The sequence below is a fragment of the Delphinapterus leucas genome, chromosome 1 (assembly GCF_059928025.1).
Source record: "Delphinapterus leucas isolate spDelLeu-1000000601 "Yukka" chromosome 1, BTC_Dleu_Yukka2, whole genome shotgun sequence".
In the NCBI taxonomy this organism is placed as follows: domain Eukaryota; kingdom Metazoa; phylum Chordata; class Mammalia; order Artiodactyla; family Monodontidae; genus Delphinapterus; species Delphinapterus leucas.
The window spans coordinates 90,645,396-90,670,297 of NC_143129.1; the positions used below are offsets into that span (position 1 = coordinate 90,645,396).

A 24,902-nucleotide genomic window follows, 5' to 3' on the forward strand; every position below is an offset into this window, starting at 1 on the left:
CTGCAGAAATTTTTTTACTACCTATCATGTAGTAACAACAAGAAGTATTGTTACAATACTTGTAACAATAAGAAGTATTGTTACAATACAATAACAATATTTCTAAGAAGTTCCTACTTCTTAGAAATATTGTGATATATCTAATGAGATAATACAAAGGGCTTAGCACAATGCTTGGCAAAGAGTAAGCACCCAATACATGTTAGCATGGTTATTGCTATCCACATCAGACAATCAGTTAGTCTCTGCTTAAATACTTGTGGAGCTGGAGTGATTGTTATTTCATGAGCTTTTTCCACTGCTGGATAGATTAAATGATTAAGAAACGGTTCTGGGCTTCCCTGGTGGTGCAGTGGTTGAGAGTCCACCTGCCGATGCAGGGGACATGGGTTCGTGCCCCAGTCCAGGAAGATCCCACATACCGCGGAGCGGCTGGGCCCGTGAGCCACGGCTGCTGAGCCTGCACGTCTGGAGCCTGTGCTCCGCAATGGGAGAGGCCACAACAGTGAGAGGCCTGCGTACCGCAAAAAAAAAGAAAAAGAAAAAGAAAAAAGAAGAAACGGTTCTCATATCAGCCTTTCATATGTTTAATGCCAACGATCATGATTCTTCTTAGTTTTATTTTGCTTTAGGCTAAATATTTCCACAATGACTTAATAAATAGTGGGTGATGGATATTCATTTGTTTAATTATTGAATTTTCTTGATTCTAAGATACCATTGATTTAGGTTACACATTTTAATGAAAAAAATTCTGCTTCATTAAATGTATACAGTTTTCAAAAACTAACTAGAAACAACATACATTTTATTATTAAAGTTTTAAGCTTTTTCCTCCAATTTTGCTATCAAAGTTTGTATCTAAATATTCTTTGCATTCAGTCTGAAGACTCATCTAAATTACCTTAGCCCTTGGTAATTATGAAAAGCATCATGATGATTTTCACCTCCTTTGCACTTTTGGGATTTATAGGATAATTTTAAGGCATATGTAAGAATAACTAGGTAAGATGAAACTCAGTATGTTAAACGGAATTCATCATTTCCCAATTCTCCCACCTAACCTATTCTTCTTTTATTCCCCATATTTCTAAATGTCACCACTAACCACCCAAGTTAGAAACCTTGGGGCCGTTCTTGACCCCGTCCCCCATGTTTCCAATCAGTCATCACATTGTCTTGATTCTGCTGTATAATACATACATCTGCCCACCTGTGTCCACACTGCTTGGTGCAGACCACCATCAGCCCTCGCCTGGATCCTTACAACAGCTTCTCTAGGCTTGCTCCGCTTCGTTTCGTTTCCCACACTGCAGCCAGAATGATCTTTCTAAAATATAAATCTGATGCTATTCCCCTTACAATCCTTTAATTGCTTTTTTTTTTTCCATTCTGGATTATTTCTTTCTGTTCCTTTATTTGCCCCTATAACAGTCTTGCATGGTATAGTTTAACTCAACTCAACTTCTTTCAGTTTCCTCATGTACTTCTGGATCTTTACACAAACTGGTTTATTTGCCTGGAACACACTTTTCTCCAATACCTATTCCTTCGTCTCACTCTTTTTTACTTTTCGGGTCTTGGCTTGAGTGATACTCCCTTAGGAAGCCTTTTCTATATGCTCCTAAAGCATTCTTTCCTTCTCTTATCATGCTGCACAGTAACTTTATTTAATCATGTCTCCATAAGTCTGTATGCTCTGTGATGTCAAGGACTACATCTGTCTTGTTCTTTATTATATCCAGAGTACATGTTACATAGTAGCTGCTTAATAAATATTTTTTTGGCTAAATCAATTAATAAATCCATAAATGTGCATCAGCATTATGCTAAGCATTATTGTAGAAGGAGAAGAAATACACCAGATGGTTGTTTTTTAGTAACTTACATATTTGTTTGGGAGCAAGATGATTTTATGGGAAATAGAGGACACAATAAAAGCAGCATATAATTAGATGCAAATTTATCTGATATAGACTGTAAGGGTTTTTAATTTCAGAGAAAGGTAACATGAGTGAGGCTTGTGGCCATCAGAGAGGACATGTTGGTGAAATGGGACTTGAGTTGGTACTCGAAGAATAAGACATGATACGGCAGAGGAAAATACGGGGCTGTTTCTATCTCGACCTTTTCCTCCTGAGCTTACTATGCTTTTCTGTGTCCTGATTAGACCAGAGAAAGGTTTACCTTCTCAGTCATTCCTGTGATGTTAAGGCCTGTTAGTACCTCTCCCGTGTGACTTCCTACTATCCCTGGTCTAGTCATGATGCTGTAGAAATGCTTTCCTTCTTGATAATCCCATTAATACACCAAGCTTATCCTCACTTCCATACATTTAGTAGGGAAGCAGCCTTGGAGATCATGTAATCCTACCTCCCATCATTATAGGAGACACTTAGCCTCTCTCCAGGTAAGAAGTTGTTTTTGTGAAAAAAAAAACACAAAAACCAGAAACCAGCATCATGGAGGTGGTAATTGGTGTGATGAGCTTTGTGAGGGGGAGAATAGGATGACAAGGCTGAACCCTGGCAAATGTGGCCCAGGAGCTAGACAAAGGGAAAAAAATATAATGGAGGAAATAAAGAAGGAGTGGATGGAAATATTTATTTTTTCTTCTCAGAACCATTTATTCTGGCTTCAGAACTCAAGTCCTGCCTCTGATCGAGTTAGTGCAATAATCTGGGAAGGGAATGAGTGCAAAAAGATGGATATGTCTGTGTTGGAAATAAGTGGCATCATCATGAGCAGGGTAAGGTTTAATACGTTTTTGGATTTGTAGAAAAGTCTGTTTAATGATCAGCAGCTATTTCATAGAATGTATTTAATGATCAAAACGTTGACTCTGCTTTTGAAACACAAGTATGTGTATCTTAAATTCTGTAGTCAGTCTTCACTAGGTAGTATATTTTTTTATTTGTTACAGAGGTCTCTGTGAGCATGATCAATTGTTCAGGTAGACTCTACAAATATTCCTTATCCCATTCAAGCCTAAAAGTCATAAATCTGTACACCATTTTTATTTGTATTTCTTTTAGATTTAAAGCATTTAGTTTTTAATAATCTAAATAGTATTTGATAAATACTGCTTCACAACTCCATTTAGCTGTGCAGTAATGATGGATATTTTAAATTAATTCCCAGGTTAATGCGTATCAGCAAGGAGTAGGTTATCAGATGCTGGGAAATGTCGTCACCATCGGATTAGCATTTTTCCCTTTTTTACATCGACTGTTCCGAGAGAAGAGTCTTGACCAGCTAAAGTACATCTCAGCTGAGGAGATCTTGACTCTCTTTTGTGGGGCACCACCTGTTGCACCTATTATTATCTTGTCTATAATTAATTTTTTTGAACGACTGTGTCTTACTTGGATGTTTTTTTTCATGATGTGTGTGGCGGAGAGAACATACAAACAGGTCAGTAGACAATTAAGTAAAATTTCTTACCTCTGCTTTTGTATATGGTATTCTGTTGGGTTGCTCTTGTTCCCCTGATTTGTTCTCTCTCCAGAAGTTAACGTGGGCAATGGAGGCTTGATAAGTGAACTTTTGGTATTTGTGGGTTTAACACTTGTGATACTGATTATTCACAAATGACATGCTATAATCTGAAATTTTGCTGAGCCTACTTGCAGGAGTAAGTGGCTGAGCCAGTGAGTGAGCCTAGCTGATTGCTTAGCACCTGCACCTCAATGTGCCCTTGATGTTTTGTATATGTAGCATATGTAGTAATTACCAAAGTGAAAATGTTTCTGTGAAAAATGGCCAAGTGAGAAATAAACTTACTGAAATTTGGTAAGAGTTTGGGATTGAGGGCTTAATGTATTGGTGATACGTGCAAAAAATGTGGTTTTCAATAGAAATGTAATTTGGGAGTAAGCTAGAATTTTGTATAAACATTTGAGTTTGTGAAGGTGGGGATTCACAAAGGTCTCCAAGGTATATTCCTTGAAAATGCCAAGAGTGTAGCATGTTGTGAAGAAGTATATTACTACATAATGTGCTTTGCAAGCGACAGGTTAATGAGCTATTAACAATGTTTTTTCACTGCCTGTCTTAGTGACCACTGATTAGAACTTGATCCTTTTAATATTTTTTATATGCTGGGAATATTGTTTACAATTATGTAAATATACACACAGTGACACATGTGTACGTTTCACTTTGTGGTGTTTTGGTTTTTTTTTTAACCTCCTCTAGAGATTTTTATTTGCAAAACTCTTCAGCCATATTACTTCTGCCAGGAAAGCTAGGAAATATGAAATACCTCATTTCAGACTTAAAAAGGTGGAGAACATTAAGATATGGTTATCACTGCGTTCCTTTCTAAAGGTGAGTTTTAGCTGACTAACCATGGAATATCTGCAATAATACGCAGAAAACATGCTCACTGAAATTTCTGGTGCTAGATACTCAGTAGGCAGGGTAGTTCTATATACTAGACAGATATCAGTGGCTGACAGACTTGCTGGACACCAGGTTAGGAGTGATCTATCTGCAGAGCTGGTAGAGCTAAGTAAATAAGACCTTAAAAAGGGAAAAGAAAATTTAAATTCCTAGGGCAGAGTGATCAATTGAATGTCTCATCTTTTTCTGACTTTTGGGGGGAATATTCCAGCTGAAAATATGTTCGTGAATCAATCACACCCTTAATTTGAATGGCATGGATCTCAGAGCTTAATTAAAGTCAAATATGTCCAAAATATATTAAAATCCTGTGTCAGAAACGTCTTATAAATGTTCATTTTCACACCAATATAGTGAGATTGGGAGTGTGAATGATGTGAGGGCTGTTGCCATCTCCGGTGGTGACCTAAAACGCTAACCTACGCATCTCACTCCACAGAGACGGGGCCCACAGCGATCAGTGGATGTGGTTGTGTCTTCTGTCTTCCTACTGACACTTTCCATTGCTTTCATTTGTTGTGCCCAGGTAAGAGTTTCAGATCTATTTCAGTGGAAAATGGAAAATAGAGCTCACTTTCTGTTTTAAATCAGTTCACCGTGTTTAAGTGTGTGTGTGTGTGTGTGTGTGTGTGTGTATGTGTGTATGTATAGACAATGGACATTTGTATCTCACAGCTCTGGGAACTGGGGAGTCCAAGGTCGAGGTGCCAGCATGGTTATGTTGAAGTATATATATTTTTAATGTGCCAGCATGGTTATGTTGAAGTATATATATTTTTAATGTGTCTACATTTCTTTTGCTAGTTTGAATAATTGTTAATTTTTCTAACTTTTTTTTTTAATTTTTAAAAAAGTGTATTTTATTTTATTTATTTATTTTTGGCTGCGTTGGGTCTTTGTTGCTGCGTGCGGGCTTTCTCTATTTGTGGCAAGTGGGAGCTACACTTGGTTGCGGTGCGCGGGCTTCTTATTGCAGTGGCTACTCTTGTTGCAGAGCATGGGCTCTAGGAGTGCGGGCTTCAGTAGTTGCAGCACGTGGGCTCAGTAGTTGTGGCTTGCAGGCTCTAGAGCGCAGGCTCAGTAGTTGTGGCACACAGGCTTAGTTGCTCCGTGGCATTTGGGATCTTCCTGGACCAAGGATCAGACCCATGTCCCCTGCATCGGCAGGTGGATTCTTAACCAATGCACCACCAGGGAAGTCCTCTTCTAACTTTTGAAGTGAGAATAAAGATAATTTTTAGTCCTTTAAGACTCTAAGATCATGGTAATTTAATTTTAATTGGCAATTTTTGATTGTTAATAAAGCTATATACCATTATGGATACAAAATGGTGATTTTCTAACTCCATCGTTTCTTCTAATTTTATTAGTTGTCACTCTAAAGTAGACTTTTTCTTTTTTCCCGTTCATTCATTCATTTACTACGCTATGGACTCCTGTGTTCTTATTTTTATCCAGTGGATTATAAACTATTACTATGTTTTGATTCCTAAATTGTCCCAGATTTGGCCAGTGGGAGACCCTTAAAGCCCCTTCCTGTGTTCTTTTGACAGGTCCCTGTATCTTTATTTATTTATTTATTTTGGTACTTCTGTGTTTTCTTTATTACAAGAAGTTACAGCCTTATCCTGTACTTTTCTATTGATTGAATTTTAACTTAATTCTGCTATGGTCAGAAAACATGCTCTGAATGTTTTCAGTCCTTTGAAATATGTAGAATTGCTTTATTATCCAGTATATGGTCAGTTTTATTAAATCTTCCATCAGCACTTTGAAAGAATTTGTATCCCACTGTTTTGGAGAGCAGCGTTCTCTCTATATAAATTAGCCCAAGTTTATTAGTTGTATTGCTGAAACTTCCTGTGTCCCTACTCATCTTTTTGGTTTGCTTATTCTGTCAGCCACTGAGAGAGGTGTGGTCAAGTCTGCTCCGATGGTGGATTTATCTTTTTCTCCTTTTATTTCTGTCAATTTTTGCTTTATATGTTTTTAAGCAGTGTAACTGGGTGCATACAGATTTAGAATTGTTATCCGTCTCCTTGGTGGATAGACTTTTATGTCCTTTATAGTTACTTTTTTTTCCTCAATCCAGGATCAGTTATTACATTTAGCTGTTATGTTTCTTTAATCTTCTTTAATCCTAAACAGTGTCAGGCTTTCTTTACCTTTCATGACCTTATAAAATGTCTCTATTTCTAATGTTTCTTAACTTAAAGTTTACTCTATTTGATATTAATTTAACTACACCATCTGTGTTTTGATTAGTTTTTGTATGCAATATCTTTGTCTACCCTTTTTCATTTATTTTGTCTTTGTATAGTTCTATCTCTTATAATCAGCGTATCCTTTTTTGGTTGCTTGTTTCTTTTTTTTTTGCTGTTAAACTATCAAAGTGCTTTAATATCTTTAGTGATATCTTTTTTTCAATGCTGAAAGGTTATTTTATTAATTTATTTTGGTAACAGATCTGTATTTATTACAAAATATATTTTCTTTTTGAGCTTTTCCCCTTTCTCTCTCTCTCTTTTTTATTGAAGTATAGTTGATTAACAATGTTGTGTTAGTTTCAGGTGTACAGCAAAGTGATTGAGTTATACACATATATGAATATATATTATTTTCAGATTCTTTTCCCTTATAGGTTACTACAAAATATTGAGTATAGCTCCCTGTGATATATATACCGTATCTTCTTTATCCATTCATCTGTCGATGGACATTTAGGTTGCTTCCATGTCTTGACTGTTGTAAATAGTGCTGCAATGAACATTGGGGTGCGTGTATCTTTTTGAATTATAGTTTTGTCTGGATATATGCCCAGGAGTGGGATTGCAGGATCATATGGTAACTATTTTTAGTTTTTTAAAGAACCTCCATACTGTTCTCCATAGTGGCTGTATCAATTTACGTTCCCACCAACAGTGCAAGAGGGTTCCCTTTTCTCCACACCCTCTCCAGCATTTATTATTTGTAGACTTTTTCATCATGGTCATTCTGACTGGAGTGAGGTGATACCTCATTGTAGATTTAATTTACATTTCTCTAATAATTAGTGATGTTGACCATCTTTTCATGTGCCTTTTGGCCATCTGTATGTCTTTTTTGGAGAAATGTCTACTTAGATCTTCTGCCCACTTTTTTATTGGGCTGTTTGGTTTATTGTTATTCAGTTGTTTGTATATTTTGGAAATTAATCCCTTGTCAGTCTCATCATTTACAAATATTTTCTCCCATTCTGTAGGTTGTCTTTTTGTTTTGTTTAAGGTTTCCTTTGCTGTGCAAAAGCTTTTAAGTTTAATTAGGTCCCATTTGTTTATTTTTGTTTTTATTTCCATTTCTCTAGGAGGTGGGTCAAAAAAGATCTTGCTGTGATTTATGTCAAAGAGTGTTCTGCCCATGTTTTCCTGTAGAAGTTTTATAGTATCCAGTCTTATGTTTAGGTCTTTAATCCATTTTGAATTTATTTTTGTATATGATGTTAGAGAAATGTTCTAATTTCATTCTTTTACATGTAGCTGTCCAGTTTTCCCAGCACCACTTATTGAAGAGGCTGTCTCTTCTCCATTGTATATTCTTGCCTCCTTTGTCATAGATTAGGTGACCATAGGTGCATGGGTTTATCTCTCGGCTTTCTATACTGTTCCACTGATCTATATTTCTGTTTCTGTGCCAGCACCATACTGTTTTGATGAATGTAGCTTTGTAGTATAAACTGAAGTCAGGGAGCCTGATTCCTCCAGCTTCGTTTTTCTTTCTCAAAATTGCTTTGGCTATTCGGGGTCTTTTGTGTTTCCATACAAATTAAAAATTTTTTTGTTCTAGTTCTGTGAAAAATGCCATTGGTAATTTGATGGGGATTGCACTGAATCTGTAGATTGCCTTGAGTAGTATGATTATATTAACAATATTAATTTTTCTAGCATAAGAAACCAGTATATATATATATATATATATATATATATCTTTCCATCTGTTTGTGTCTTCTTCAGTTTCTTTCATTAGTGTCTTATAGTTTTTGGAGTACAGGTATTTAGCCCCCTTAGGTAGGTTTATTCCTAGGTATTTTATTCTTTTTGATGCAGTGGTAAATGGGATTGTTTACTTAATTTCTCTTTCTGATCTTTTGTTGTTAGTGTATAGAAATGCAACAGATTTCTGTGTATAAATTTTGTATTCTGCAACTTTACCGAATTCATTGATGAGCTCTAGTAGTTTTCTGGTAGTGTCTTCAGGATTTTCTATGTATAGTATCATGTCATCTGCAAACAGTGACACTTTTACTTCTTCCTGTCCAATTTAGATTCCTTTTATATCTTTTTCTTCTCTGAATGCTGTGACTAGGACTTCCTAGACTATATTGAATGTAAGAGGTGAGATTGAGCACCCTTGTCTTGTTCCTGATTTTAGAGGAAATGTCTTCAGCTTTTCACTGTTGAGTATGATGTTAGCTGTGGGTTTGTCATATATGGCCTTTATTATGTTGAGGTGTGTTCCCTCTATGCCCACTTTCTACAGAGTTTTTAATCACTAGTGCATGTTAAATGTTGTCAAAAGCTTTTTCGGCATCTATCGATCATGTGGTTTTTATTCTTCAAATTGTTAATGTGGTGTATCACACTGATTGATTTGTGGATATTGAAAAATCCTTGCATCCCTGGGATAAATCCCACTTGATCATTTAATGTATTGTTGGATTCAGTTTGCTAGTATTTTGTTGAGGATTTTGCATCTATGTTTATCAATGATATTGGCCTGATTTTCTTTTTTTGTGATACCTTTGTCTGTTCTTGGTATCAGGGTGATGATGGCTTCATAGAATGAGCTTGGAAGTGTTCCTTCCTCTGCAATTTTGGGAATAGTTTCAGAAGCGTAGGTATTATCTCCTCTCTAAATGTTTGGTAGAATTTGCCTGTGAAGCTATCTGGTCCTAGACTTTTGTTTTCTGGGAGTTTTAAAATCACAGATTCTATTTCAGTACTTGTGATCAGTCTGTTCATATTTTCTATTTCTTCTGGTTCAGTCTTGGTAGATTGTACCTTTCTAAGAATTTGTCCATTTCTTCTAGGTTGTCCATTTTATTGGTATATAGTTGCTTGGAGTAGTCTCTCGTTTCTAATTTATTGATTTGGGCCCTTTTCCTTTTTTTCTTGATGAGTCTGGCTAAAGGTTTATCAATTGTTTTTATATTTTCTAGGAACCAGCTTTTGTTAATAGTTTTATCGATGTTTTCTATTGCTCTCTTAGTCTCTATTTCATTTATTTCTGCTCTGATCTTAATGATTCCTTTACTTCTACTAACTTTGGATTTTGTTTGTTCTTCTTTCTCTAGTTGCTTTAGGTGTAAGTTTAGGTGGTTTATTTGAGATTTTTCTTGTTTCCTAAGGTAAGCTTGTATTGCTATAAACTTCCCTCTTCGAACTGCTTTTGCTGTGTCCCATAGGTTTTGGATCATCATGTTTTCATTTTCATTTGTCTCTAGCTATTTTTTTTTAACTTCCTCTTTGATTTCTTCAGTGTTGTTTAAGAGCATATTATTTAGCCTGCATGTGTTCATGTTTTTTTCTTGCAGTTGATTTCTAATCTCATAGTGTTGTGGTCAGAAAAGATGCTTGATATAATTTCAGTTTTCTTAAATTTACCAAGGCTTGCTTTGTGGTCCAGCATGTGATGTATCCTGAAGAATGTTCCATGTGCACTTGAAAAGAATGTGCATTCTGCTGCTTTCAGTTGGAATACTCTATAAATATCAATTAAGTCCATTTAGTCTAATGTGTCATTTAAGGACTGGATTTTCTTATTGATCTTCTGTCTGGATGATCTGTTGATATAAGTGGGATGTTAAAATCCCCCATTATTATTGTGTTACTGTCAATTCCTTTTTTTATGTCTGTTAACATTTGCCTAATAGATTGAGGTTCTCCTATGTTGGGGACACATGAATTTACAATTGTTACATCTTCTTCTTTGATTGATCCCTTGATCATTATGTAGTGTCCTTCTTTCTCTCTTATAACTGTATTTTAAAGTCTATTTTGTCTGATATAAGTATTGCTACTTCAGCTTTCTTTTCATTTCCATTTGCATGGAATACCTTTTTTTTTTTAACATTTTTATTGGAGTATAGTTGCTTTACAATGGTGTGTTAGTTTCTGCTGTATAACAAAGTGAATCAGCTATACATATACATACATCCCCATATCCCCTCCCTCTTATGTCTCCCCTGACTCTCCCTATCCCACCCCTCTAGGTGGACACAAAGCACCGAGCTGATCTCCCTGTGCTATGTGGCTGCTTCCCACTAGCTCTCTGTTTTACATTTGGTAGTGTATGTATGTCAATGCCACTCTCTCACTTTGTCCCAGCTTACCCTTCCCCCTCCCCACATCCTCAAGTCCATTCTCTACGTCTAAGTCTTTATTCCTGTCCTGCCCATAAGTTCTTCAGAACCATTTCTTTTTTGATTCCATATATATGTTAGCATACGGTATTTTCTGAATTTCCGACTTACTTCACTCTGTATGACAGTCTCTAGGTCCATCCACCTCACTACAAATAACCCAATTTCTTTTTTTTTTATGGCCGAGTAATATTCCATTGTGTATATGTGCCACATCTTCCTTATCCATTCATCTGTTGATGGACCCTTAGGTGCTTCCATGTCCTGGCTATTGTAAATAGTGCTGTAGTGAACATTGTGGTACATGACTCTTCTTGAATTATGGTTTTCTCAGGGTATATGCCCAGTAGTGGGATTGCTGGGTCGTATGGTAGTTCTATTTTTAGTTTTTTAAGGAACCTCCATACTGTTCTCCATAGTGGCTGCATCAATTTACATTCCCAACAACAGTGCAAGAGGGTTCCCTTTTCTCCACACCCTCTCCAGTATTTATTGTTTGTAGATTTTCTGATGATGCCCATTCTAACTGGTGTGAGGTGATACCTCATTGTAGTTTTGATTTGCATTTCTCTAATGACTAGTGATGTTGAGCATCCTTTCATGTGTCTGTTGGTAATCTGTATACCTTCTTTGGAGAAATGTCTATTTAGGTCTTCTGCCCATTTTTGCATTGGGTTGTTTGTTTTTCTGACATTGAGCTGCATGAGCTGCTTCTATATTTTGGAGATTAATCCTTTGTCAGTTACTTCGTTTCAAATATTTTCTCCCATTCTGAGGGTTGTCTTTTTGTCTTGTTTATGGTTTCCTTTGCTGTGCAAAAGCTTTGAAGTTTCATTAGGTCCCATTTGTTTATTTTTGTTTTTATTTCCATTTCTCTAGGAGGTGGGTCAAAAAGGATCTTGCTGTGATTTATGTCATGGAGTGTTCTGCCTGTGTTTTCCTCTAAGAGTTTTATAGTGTCTGGCCTTACATTTAGGTCTTTAATCCATTTTGAGTTTATTTTTGTATATGGTGTTAGGGAGTGTTCTAATTTCATTCTTTTACATGTAGCTGTCCAGTTTTCCCAGCACCACTTATTGAAGAGACTGTCTCTTCTCCATTGTATATTCTTGCCTCCTTTACCAAAGGTAAGGTGACCATATGTGCTTGGGTTTATCTCTGAGCTTTCTATTTTGTTCCATTGATCCATATTTCTGTTTTTGTGCCAGTACCATACTGTCTTGATTACTGTAGCTTTGTAGTATAGTCTGAAGTCAAGGAGCCTGATTCCTGCAGCTCCGTTTTTCATTCTCAAGATTGCTTTGACTCTTCAGGGTCTTTTGTGTTTCCATACAAATTGTGAAATTTTTTGTTCTAGTTCTGTGAAAAGTGCCATTGGTACTTTGATAGAGATTGCATTGAATCTGTAGATTGCTTTGGGTAGTATAGTCGTCTTCACAATGTTGATTCTTCCAATCCAGGAACGTGGTATATCTCTCCAAATGTTTGTGTCATCTTTAATTTCTTTCATCAGTGTCTTATAGTTTTCTGCATACAGGTCTTTTGTCTCCTTAGGTAGGTTTATTCCTAGGTATTTTATTCTTTTTGTTGCAGTGGTAATTGGGAGTGTTTCCTTAATTTCTCTTTCAGATTTTTTATCATTACTGTATAGGAATGCAAGAGATTTCTGCGCCTTAATTTTGTATCCTGCTACTTTACCAAATTCATTGATTAGCTCTATTGGTTTTCTGGTAACATCTTTAGTATTCTCTACGTATAGTATCATGTCATCTGCAAACAGTGACAGTTTTACCTCCTCTTTTCCGATTTGGATTCCTTTTATTTCTTTTTCTTATTTCTTTTTCCTCTCTGATTGCTGTGGCTAAAACTTCCAAAACTATATTGAATAATAGTGGTGAGTGTGGACAACCTTGTCTTGTTCCTGATCTTAGTGGAAATGGCTTCAGTTTTTCACCATTGAGAACAACATTGGCTGTGGGTTTGTCATATTTGGCCTTTATTATGTTGAGGTAAGTTCCCTCTATGCCTACTTTCTGGAGGGTTTTTATCATAAATGGGTGTTGAATTTTGTCAAAAGCTTTTTCTGCATCTATTGAGATGATCATATAGTTTTTCTCCTTCAATTTGTTAATACAGTTTATTACATTGATTTCGTATATTGAAGAATCCTTGCATTCCTGGGAATAAACCCCACTTGGTCATGGTGTATGATCCTTTTAATGTGCTGTTGGATTCTGTGTGTAGTATTTTGTTGAGGATTTTTGCAACTATGTTCAACAGTGATATTGGCCTGTGCTTTTCTTTTTTTGTGACATCTTTCTCTGGTTTTGGTATCAGGGTGATTGTGGCTTCGTAGAATGAGTCTGGGAGTGTTCCTCCTTCTGGTAGATTTTGGAAGAGTTTGAGAAGGATAGGTGTTAACTCTTCTCTAAATGTTTGATAGAATTCTCCTGTGAAGTCACCTGGTCCTGGGTTTTTGTTTGTTGTAAGACTTTTAATCACAGTTTCAATTTCAGTAGTTGTGATTGGTCTGTTTATATTTTCTATTTCTTCCTGGTTCAGTCTTGGGAGGTTGTGCTTTTCTAACAATTTGTCTGTTACTTCCAGGTTGTCCATTTTATTGGCATAGAGTTGCTTGTAGTAATCTCTCATGATCCTTTGTATTTCTGCAGTGTCAGTTGTTACTTCTCCTTTTTCATTTCTAATTCTATTTATTTGAGTCTTCTCATGTTTTTTCTTTATGAGTCTGGCTAATGGTTTGTCAATTTTGTTTATCTTCTCAAAGAACCATCTTTTAGTTTTATTGATCTTTGCTATTGTTTCCTTCATTTCTTTTTCATTTATTTCTGATCTGATCTTTATGATTTCTTTCCTTCTGCTAATTTTGGGGTTTACTTGTTCTTCTTTCTCTAATTGCTTTAGGTGTAAGGTTAGTCTGTTTATTTGAGATGTCTCTTGTTTCTTGAGGTAGGATTGTATTGCTATAAACTTCCCTCTTAGAACTGCTTTTGCTGCATCCCATAGGTTTTGGGTTGTCGTGTTTTTATTGTCATTTGTTTCAGGGTATTTTTTGATTTCCTCTTTGATTTCTTCAGTGATCTCTTGGTTATTTAATAGTGTATTGTTTAGCTTCCATGTGTTTGTATTTTTTACAGATTTTTTCCTGTTATTGATATCAAGTCTCATAGCATTGTAGTTGGGAAAGATACTTGATACGATTTCAATTTTCTTAAATTTACGAAGGCTTGATTTGTGACCCAAGATATGATCTCTTCTGGAGAATGTTCCATGAGCACTTGAGAAGAAAGTGTAATCTGCTGTTTTGGGATGGAATGTCCTATAAATATCAATTAAATCCATCTTGTTTAATGTATCATTTAAAGCTTGTGTTCCTTATTTTCATTTTGGATGATCTGTCCACTGGTGAAAGTGGGGTGTTAAAGTCCCCTACTATGATCGTGTTACTGTTGATTTCCCCTTTTATGGCTGTTAGCATTTGACTTACGTATTGAGGTGCTCTTATGTTGGGTGCCTAAATATTTACTATTGTTATATCTTCTTCTTGGATTGATCCCTTGATCATTATGTAGTGTCCTTCTCTGTCTCTTGTAATAGTCTTTATTTTAAAGTCTATTTTGTCTGATATGATAATTCCTACTCCAGCTTTCTTTTGATTTCCATTTGCATGGAATATGTTTTTGCATCCCCTCACTTTCAGTCTGTATGTGTCCCTAGGTCTGAAGTGGGTCTCTTGTAGACAGTATATGTATGAGTCTTATTTTTGTATCCATTCAGCCAGTCTTTGTATTTTGGTTGGAGCATTTAATCCATTTACATTTAAGGTAGTTATCGATATGTATGTTTCTATTACCATTTTCTTAATTGTTTTGGGTTTGTTATTGTAAGTCATTTTCTTCTCTTGTGTTTTCTGCCTAGAGAAGTTCATTAAGCATTTGTTGTAGAGCTGGTTTGGTGGTGCTGAATTCTCTTAGCTCTTGCTTGTCTGTAAAGGTTTTAATTTCCCCGTCGAATCTGAATGAGATCCCCGCTGGGTAGAGTAAACTTGGTTGTAGGTTTTTCCCTTTCATCACTTTAAATATGTCCTGCCACTCCCCTCTGGCCTGCACAGTTTCTGCTGAAAGATCAGCTGTTAACCTTATGGGGATTCCCTTGTATGCTATTTGTTGTCTTTCCCTTGCTGCTTTAAATATTTTTTTCTTTGTATTTAATTTTTAATAGTTTGATTAACATGTGTCTTGGGGTGTTTCTCCTTGGTTTTATCCTGCATGGGACCATCTCTGCTTCTTGGACTTGATTGACTATTTCCTTTCCCATATTAGGGAAGTTTTCAACTATAATCTCTTCAGTTAGTTTCTCAATCCCTTTCTTTTTCTCTTCTTCTGGGACGCCTATAATTCAAATGTTGGTGCGTTTAACATTCTCCCAGATGTCTGTGAGATTGTTCTCAATTCTTTTCATTCTTTTTTCTTTATTCTGTTCTGCAGTAGTTATTTCCACTGTTTCATCCTCCAGGTCACTTATCCATTTTTCTGACTTAGTTATTCTGCTATGGATTACTTCTAGAGAATTTTAACTTTCATTTATTGTGTTGTTCATCATTGTTTGTTTGCTCTTTAGTTCTTCTAGGTCCTTGTTAAACATTTCTTGCATTTTCTCCATTCTATTTCCATGATTTTGTATCATCTTTATTATCATTACTCTGAATTCTTTTTCAGGTAGACTGCCTATTTCCTCTTCATTTGTTTGGTCTGGTGGGTTTTTATCTTTCTCCTTCATCTGCTGTGTATTTCTCTATCTTCTCATTTTGCTTAACTTACTGTGTTTTGGGTCTTCATTTTGCAGGCTGCAGGTTTGTAGTTCCCGTTGTTTTTGGTGTCTGTCCCCAGTGGCTAAGGTTGGTTCGGTGGGTTGTGTAGGCTTCCTGGTGGAGGGGACTGGTTCCTGTGTTCTGGTGGATGAGGCTGGATCTTGTCTTTCTAATGGGCAGGACCACATCCGGTGGTGTGTTTTGGGGTGTCTGTGACCTTATTATGATTTTAGACAGCCTCTGTGCTAATGAGTGGGTTTGTGTTCCTGTCTTGCTAGTTGTTTGGCATAGGGTGTCCAGCACTGTATCTTGCTGGTTGTTGAGTGGAGCTGGGTCTTAGCATTGAGATGGAGATCTCTGGGAGAGCTTTTGCCTTTTGATATTACATGAGGCCCGGAGGTCTCTGGTGGTCCAATGTCCTTAACTCAGCTCTCCCACCTCAGAGGTTCAGGCCTGACACCCAGTTTTAGACAGAGCACTAAGACCCTGTCAGACACATGGCAAACCTCCTCACTGAGCCCAGGAATTGCTGATCTCTGCTAGGTGACCGAATGTGAGGTGTCCTGATGCCTCTCTTACCTCAACTCTGAGGCAGAGCACCAGTTGGACAAGCATGGGAAGGAACATCACGCGGACCAAGCCCTGACGTTTGCTGGGGCCTTCACAGCAGGCCTGGGGCCTGGCGCTGTTGGTTCAGAAGTGGCTCATTTTAATGTGCTCTGACCTAACGTTGCAGCTGGTTTCTAGAAAGGGAACAAAAAATGCTGCGTTTAAAAACAGCAGCCAAGCCCTCCCTTACCCTTGCCTGATCTCTAGGGAGGTAGTTCTAACCTGGAATACATTTTTCCATCCCCTCACTTTCAGTCTGTATGTGCCTCTAGATCTGAAGTGGGTCTCTTGTAGAAAACATATGTACAGGTCTTCTTTTGTATTCATTCAGCCAGTCTGTGTCTTTTGGTGGAGTATTTAATCTGTTTACATTTAAAGTAATTATCGATACGTATGTTCTTATTGCCATTTTGTTAATTGTTTTGGATTTGTTTTTGTAGGTCATTTTTTTTTAACCTTTCCTCTTTTGTTCTCTTCTCTTGTGATTTGATGACTATCTTTAGTGTTGTGTTGGGATTCCTTTTCCTTTTTTGTGTGTATATCTATTATAGATTTTTGGTTTGTGGTTACCATGAGTTTTGGTATAGCAGCCTATATATATACAAGATTGTTTTAAGTTGCTAATCTCTTAATTTCAAATGCATTTTATTTTTAACTTTAATTTTTTTTGGCTGTGTTGGTCTTCATTGCTGCATGTGGGTTTTTCTCTAGTTGTGGCGAGCGGGGGCTACTCTTCGTTGTGGTGCGTGGGCTTCTCATTGCAGTGGCTTCTCTAGTTGCAGAGCACAGGCCTAGGTACGTGGGCTTCAGTAGCTGTGGCACATGGGCTCAGTAGTTGTGGCTCATGGGTTCTAGAGCACAGGCTCAGTAGTTGTGGCGCATGGACTTAGTTGCTCTGTGGCATGTGGGATCTTCCCAGACCAGGGCTCGAACCCATGCCCATTGCATTGGCAGGGGGATTCTTAACCACTGTGCCACCAGGGAAGCCCTCAAATGCATTTTAAATATCCTGCGTTTATACTCTCTCTCCTCCTCTCACAATTACTAGTTTTGATGTTATATTTGTATGTGGATGATTTTGTACCTTTACTATATGTTTGCCTTTACTGGTGAGCTTTTCATTTCATACTTTTCTTATTTTTAGTTGTGGTCTTTTCTTTTCCATTTGGAGAAGTTCCTTTAGCATCTGTTGTAAAGCTGGTTTGGTAGTGCAGAATTCTCTTAGCTTTTGCCTGTCTGTAAAGCTTTTGATTTCTCTATCAAATATGAACTAGAGCCTTGCTGAGTATAGTATTCTTGGTTGTAGGTTTTTCCCCTTCATCACTTTAAATATATTTTGCCACTCCCTTCTGGCTTTGCAGAGTTTCTGCTGAAAAATCAACTGATAACCTAATGGGGATTCCCTTGTATGTTTTTGTTGCTTTTCCCTTGTTGTTTTCATATTTTCTCTGTCTTTAATTTTTGTCAGTTTGATGACTATGTGTCTCAGTCTGTTCCTCCTTGAGTTAATCCTGTATGGGATTCTCTATGCTTCCTGGACTTGGGTGACTGTTTCCTTTCCCATGTTAGGGAAGTGTTCAGCTATTATCTCTTCAAATATTTTCTTAGGCCCTTTCTCTCCCTCTTCTCCTTCTGGGACCCCTATAATGCAAATGTTGGTGCATTTGACATTGTCCCAGAGGTCTCTTAACCTGTGCTCATTTCTTTTCATTCTTTTTTCTTTATTCTGTTCCACATCAGTGATTTCCACTACTCTGTCTTCCAGTTCACTGATTTTTTCTTCTGCCTCATTTATTCTGCTATTGATTCCTTCTAGTGTATTTTTCATTTCAGTTATTGCATTCTTCAACTCTGTTTGGTTGTTCTTTATATTTTCTAACTCTTTGCTAATAACTTCTTGCTCTGTGCATCCATTCTTTTCCCGAGCTCTTGGATCATCTTTACAATCATTACTTTGAACTCTTTCTCAGGTAGATTGCCTATCTCCAGTTTACTTAGTTGTTCTTCTGGAGTTTTATCTTGTTTCTTTGTCTGGAACATATTCCTTTGCTGTCTCATTTTGTTTAAATTTCTATTTGTTTTCTTACGTATGTAGTAGGATAGTTAACGTTTCTTGACCTTGGAGAAGTGGTCCTCTGTAGGGGATGTCCTATGTGTCCCAACAGTACACTCCCATCTTGTTACCTAGGGGCCAGGGACCATTCCCAGGGTGGGTTCTGACCTGTGTTTTTGGAGTTAGTTCCACAGGCCGTGGGATTGCAGTTTTCTTGCTTCTAGGGTCTTCCCCCTGGTGGGTGAGGCTGGTCTAGAGGCTTGTCCAGGCTTCCTGGTGGGAGGGGCCAGTGCCTGCCCACTGGTGAGTGGAGCTGGGTGCTGGCCCTCTGGTGGGCAGGGCCATGTCAAGGGTCATGTCTGGAGGTGGCTGTGGGCTCAGGAAGTCTTTAGGCAGCCTGTCTGCTGATGGGTGGGGCTGTGTTCCTGCCCTCTTGGTTGTTTGGCCTGAGGCGTCCCAACACTGGAGCCTACAGGCCGTTGGGTGGGGCCAGGCCTTGGTGCCAAGATCCCAAGCGAGACGTCTACCTCCAGCCAGAGTTCACATCAATGAACACTCCTCAGTGTGTCAGCCACCAGCTTTTATGATCCTAGAGAGAGCCACAGCTGCCCCCCGCCTTCCCAGGAGACCCTCCAAGACCAGCAGGGAGATCTGGCCCAGGCTCCTATAAAGTCACTGCTTTTGCCCTCAGTCCCAGTGCACGAGGACCTTGTATATGCCCTCCAGGAGTGAAGTCTCTGTTTTCCTCAGTCCTGTGGAGCTCCTAGAATCAAGCCCCCCCTGGCCTTCAAAGCCAAATGCTCTGGGGCTCCTCCTCCCAGTGCCAGACCCCTAGGCTGGGGAACCTGGTGTGGGGCTCAGAGCTCTCATTCCTTGGGGAGAATTTCTGTGATATAATTATTCTCCAGTTTGTGGGTCACCCACCCAGGCTGTATGGGATTTCATTTACGAGTGCACCCCTCCTACCCTCTCACTGTGGTTTCTTCTTTATGTCTTTGAATGTAGAATATTTTTTTTTTGGTAGCTTCCAGTCTTTTTTACTGATGGTTGTTCAGCAGTTAGTTGTGATTTTGATGTGCTTGTGAGAGGAGGTGAGCTCAAGGTCCTTCTACTCCATTTTGTTGTCTCCAGTCCTGCTCCTGTTTGCTTGTTTCTTAATCCAGCCTCCCAGTTTTAGTGATTTGGAATGTCTGACCCAGTTAAACTTAATTACTATAACTACAAATACTATTTGGTTCCTATTTGGTTTATTTGTTAATTTTCCTTTTTCTCTTTTTTTTTGGCCATCTTTTATTAATCAAATATTTTAAAATATTTCATTTAATCCTCTCTGTTAACTTTATATATATATATATATATATATATATATATATATATTTACTACTATTGACCCCAGAGATTACAACATACATCCTTAGCTTATTACAGTCTAACAAAATTATTAATTTACCATGCTAGGACCTTACAACACTTTATGTCATTTACCCATTCACTTTTTTTTTTTTTTTTACCCATTCACTTTTGTGTTACACATGTCCTTCATTTTAATTTTACATATATCTTAAACCCATAAGATGTAATTATTATTGCTTTTTGTAGTTAATTATTCATTTATATTTACCTACATATTTACCCTTTCCATTACTTTTCATTAGTTTGTGCATTTCTGTGTTTTTCTCTGGGATTATTTCCTGCCTGCTTGAAGAATCTGCTGGTGATGAATTCTCTCAGTTTTTGTTTGTTTGAAAATGTCTTTTATCACTTTCATGTTTAAAGGATATTCTTAATGGGTAGAGATTTCTAGGTTGCCAGTTACTTTCAGCACTTTTAGGTTGCTATTAGTTGTTACTTTCCTGCCCCCTGCCGCCCCCACCCCCACCCCTTAGTTGTAAGTAACTTGCTGGGGTGAATACCTGACCCAGACTAAACTAAACATATTCCCTCTTTGGCAAATTAGAAATGAAAACCTGAGGTATCAGTGGTGGACTTTGCAGAAGAAAGGTCAGAAGGGATCACTGGGGCCAGTAGCCTTGGAAACCAAGCCAGAGTTGGGGGGAGCAGTAAAGAAGGGTCTTGCAAGGCAGTGGGATTAGCTGAGAGGAGTGGAGGGGGGAGCCTGAATGGCCCTAGTGGAAGGGAGATGGGGAGGGCAGCTACCTGCTGACTTCCTGATTTTCAAAGGCCCGCATTTAGTTTCTGTGAGGGGTCTCTGTATATTTTTCAATAAATCTCATTTTACCTTGGGCTTGCTTTAGTAAACTTCTTTACATTTCAATCAACAAAAGAATTTTGTAAAAAACAAGAACTTTTACCTGAAAACTTGACACATAATAGGCATTTTATAATTGGTGGCTGCTGCTGTTGTTATTCAGATCCTAAAGTGGAGTAAAGAGCTGATCCTCAGGATTTTCTAGTCATGCCAGTGGGATGGGCCGCATGTTTTAGGGGGCTCTGTTATTCAAATGCAAATTTATTATTGGGTTGGTCAAAAAGTTTGTTCGGTTTTTTTCCATAAGATGGCTCTAGTAGTGCTTAGTTGTCTAACTTCATTTGAAACAATTTCATTAGATTGTATTGTGACAGCTGTCATGTCAGCCTGCATTTAAAAAAAAAAAACTTATCAAAACTGGTGAATTTTTGTGTAGCCATATTGAATACGGAATATTGAAGATGGAAGAAAAAAAGCAACATTTTCAGCATATTATGCTTTATTATTTCAAGAAAGGTAAAACCACAAATGAAATGCAAAAAAGACTTGTGCAGTATATGGAGAAGGTGCTGTGACTGATCAAACGTGTCAAAAGTGCTTTGTGAAGTTTTGTGCTGGAGATTTCTCTCTGGACGTTACTCCGTGGTCGGGTAGACCAGTTGGAGTTGATAGTGTTCAAATCGAGGCATTAATTGAGAATAATCAACATTATACCACACAGGAGATAGCCGACATACTCACAATATCCAAGTTGAGCAATGAAAATCATGTGCACCAGCTGGGTTATGTCCATCGCTTTGATGTTTGGGTTTCACGTAAGTAAAGCGAAAAAAATCTTCTTGACTGTATTTCCACATGCGATTCTCTGCTTAAACGTAACGAAAATGTTCCATTTTTAAAACATATTGTGACGGGAGATGAAAAGTAGATAGTGTACAATAATGAGGAATGGAAGAGATCGTGGGGCAAGCGAAATGAACCACCACCAACCACACCAAAGGCCGGTCTTCATCCAGAGGAGGTGATGTTGTGTGTATGGTGGGATTGGAAGGGAGTCCTCTATTATGAGCTCCTTCCAGAAAACCAAATGATTAATTCCAACAAATACTGCTCCCAGCACCCCTGAGAACATGGCACAGCGAGTGGCATGGAGTGCGCGGGCTGCGCTCTGCAGCCTGCGCCCAACGCGCCCTGCCTGCCGCGGCCCTGGGGACTGCGGGCGGGTGCCGTCCGGGTGCTGCACACTGGACCCACTCTGCTGTCGGGTTGTAAATTCAGACAAACAAGAATGGGTAACAGCAGAAAATGGTGTTGGATCAGCAATTTTGCACAGGAAGTTTTGGGAGATGTTGTTTACTGTAGTCTGCCTGAAGTTGGGACAAAGTTGAACAAACGAGGAATTTGGTGCTTTGGAAAGGGTGAAAGCTGCTAGTGAACTCTATTCTCCTCAATCAGAAGTAACTGAAATTAATGAAGCCCTAGCAGAAAATCCAGGACTTGTCAACAGATCTTGTTATGATGATGGTTGGCTGATCAAGATGACACTCAGTAATCCTTCAGAACTAGATGAACTAATGAGTGAAGAAGCATATGAGAAATACATAAAATCTATTGAGGAGTGAAAATGGAACCCCTAAATAAATTAGTTTGAAACAACTGAATCTAGCATAGTTGTCTTAAATTAGTGGTGGATAGATTTTTAAAAAGCAACTTTTAGCAAAATAAACTACTTGCAACAACGTTGCCTGAAGAAAGTACCCCTTAACTTCCTAATGATTTCAGATAAACACATGCATCTTTTTCACAACACCCTGTGATTTTTAGGCTAGTCTCCAGTTATAATACTCAGAATTCCTGAAATTATCTGTGGTAAAACTAGTTATAAAAATGATGCAATTCAAGGATAACATTGTTATCTTAACCTTATATAATATTGTAACTTGCTTACAGCCATCCCTGGATTTGGGTCAAAATACTCAATGAACTTGCCACTGGAAATAAATGGCAGCGGAGAAAAGTTTGTTAGTTGTATAGTGTCCAGTAAAGAACATTACTATCTTAATTTTGCAATATACTGTGTTTGCTGGTGCTATTTTTATACAGTAAAGCAACAGCCTTGCAGGAAAATAAGAAACAGTTTAATAATAAAATATTCAAATTCTTAAAAAAAAAATACTGCTCCCAATTAGGCCAACTGAAAGCAGCACTCAACGAAAAGCATCCAGAATTAGTCAACAGAAAACACATAATCTTCCATCAGGATAACGCAAGACTGCATGTTTCTTTGATGACCAGGCGAAAACTGTTACAGCTTGGCTGGGAAGTTCTGATTCATCCGCCACATTCACCAGACATTGCACCTTCGGATTTCCATTTATTTAGGTCTTTACAAAATTCTCTTAATGGAAAAAATTTTCAATTCCCTGCAAGACTGTAAAAGGCACCTGGAACAGTTCTTTGCTCAAAAAGATAAAAAAGTTTTGGGAAGATGGAATTATGAAGTTGCCTGAAAAATGGCACAAGGTAGTGGAACAAAAGGGTGAATACGTTGTTCAATGAAGTTCTTGGTGAAAATGAAAACTGTGTCGTTTATTTTTACTTAAAAACCAAAGGAACTTTTTGGCCAACCCTACTTTGAAAAATGGTCACCATATAATTGTGAGTGGGCACACTTGTGGTTAAAGAGTTTGGAAATACATTTGCTTTATTTCACTTATTCTATTATGTTTTCTTCCCTTGTTACTTCCAGACCCTTGCTGTCTCTCATGCAAAGAAGAAAATCTAGGAAACTTAGAGAAATACATAATCACTAATTGAATAGATAATACTTTATAAGTATTAAAAGTCTCCTACTTTGAGTATTAAAATATTGGTATCTTGTAAATGTTTTTAAAGTTCTAGAGTAAAGGAGTAATTACAGATTTTAAGACAAGTGAAAAACTTAACTGTTTTTTGGTCCTTTTCATAGGTTCTCCGGGGACATAAAACTTTCCTAAATGATGCTTATAATTGGGAGTTTTTGATCTGGGAATCAGCTTTACTACTTTTCTTACTGCGCTTAGCCTCACTGGGGTCTGAAACCAATAAGAAATACAGCAATGTCTCAATATTACTTACTGAACAGGTATTGATTGGTCCTTGACAGTTTGATTCAGTGGTTAGAGATGGTATAATAAGATTTCTGCAGAAGATTCAGGGTTGAGTCTAGATTCTGTCACTTTCTAGCTATATGACCTTACACTTTACAAGTCACTTTACAACTATATAATTGCTTCCTCTTTATAAAATGAGGATATTATCTTTCCCACCTGCTCCCAGGATTGGGTGCTACTTCATAGTATAAAAATTATTTTTGTTGGTGGTAATGGAGCATGCTTTTAATCTCATATTCTGTGTCAAGTATTAGATCTTTAGAGTACCTCTCATTTAAGGATGTTTAATAAGCTTCTTGACTTTCTTCTCTATCAGTCAAACGCTGAATACATTCAGTGTTTGGAAAATACTTGCTCTTTAGTATGTGAGTAGATATTACAATTGAGAAATGTTTCTTATAAATACAGAGTAGTATAGAATTGGGTTTTTTTGTTTTTAATTTCATGTTTATCCATAAGTTTTAAATAAAAATACCTAATATCATTAGATTTTTTTTTTTTGGCCTTAGAATTATAGTGGAGAATTCTTACCAGAAGGGGAAAAACAAGGGATTAGTAAATTAAAAGCAGCGATCTTTTTCCATTCCATGAATGTTTAATGAGGATGTTAGGTTATTTGGGGGATACCAAGATGAATAAGATATAGTTTTTGAACTCAAGGAGTTTACATTTTAATTGCTATAATTAATATAAAAGTTTGCATTGTTTTGATAAATTGCTTCATTGTTATTTTTTCTTCACTAAGTAGCTTTTCTTTGCCATATGTGACTGATTAGGGATGGGGGTTTGGGTACGTGGCATATGTGCTCTGAAGAAATAGCTACTGGAATTTTGAAATTTATTTTACTTGAAAACATTGACCTCAAAATCTGCCATGTTGAATGCAATATATATATCTATCTTTTCCATGACATTTGCCCTAATCTCTATTCCTTCCCTTAGATTAATTTATATCTTAAAATGGAAAAAAAGCCGAATAAGAAAGAACAGCTTACTCTAGTAAACAATGTATTAAAGCTATCCACCAAGTTATTGAAAGTAAGTAATACCCTGTGACACATTTTTACTACCATTTAATTAAATCAATGCTGTACTTCTTGGAGAGGACCCTAGTAACAGATAGATGCTGTGTAGATTCAAACTACCAACTTGATAGTTTGGGGTTAATGACTGTATGAGAAAAAGTTTCCCAACTTACTACCCAAGTTCTAGTGATTGCTGATGTCTGTCACATTTTAAAATTACATTAA

The 24,902-nt window shown here is 37.4% G+C and overlaps 1 protein-coding gene and 1 pseudogene across 19 annotated transcripts in view; both read left to right on the forward strand.

Annotated features, from left to right (window-relative positions):
* The window catches only part of PHTF1 (putative homeodomain transcription factor 1), a 76,914-nt gene that overhangs the window by 35,028 nt on the left and 16,984 nt on the right, over positions 1-24,902 (forward strand). For 14 of the 19 annotated variants that reach the window (XM_089917665.1, XM_089917668.1, XM_089917690.1 and 11 more), the window contains 6 exons: positions 2,621-2,749; positions 3,142-3,414; positions 4,198-4,329; positions 4,844-4,930; positions 23,469-23,624; positions 24,595-24,690. In XM_089917665.1, the coding sequence (XP_089773791.1) occupies positions 2,621-2,749; positions 3,142-3,414; positions 4,198-4,329; positions 4,844-4,930; positions 23,469-23,624; positions 24,595-24,690 (873 nt within the window). Of the gene's footprint in view, positions 1-2,620; positions 2,750-3,141; positions 3,415-4,197; positions 4,330-4,843; positions 4,931-21,221; positions 21,316-23,468; positions 23,625-24,594; positions 24,691-24,902 lie in introns of those variants that run through there. The other 5 variants (XM_089917754.1, XM_089917755.1, XM_089917742.1 and 2 more) reach the window with 5 other exon arrangements.
* LOC111180015 (glycine cleavage system H protein, mitochondrial pseudogene) lies at positions 21,319-23,458 on the forward strand (annotated as a pseudogene).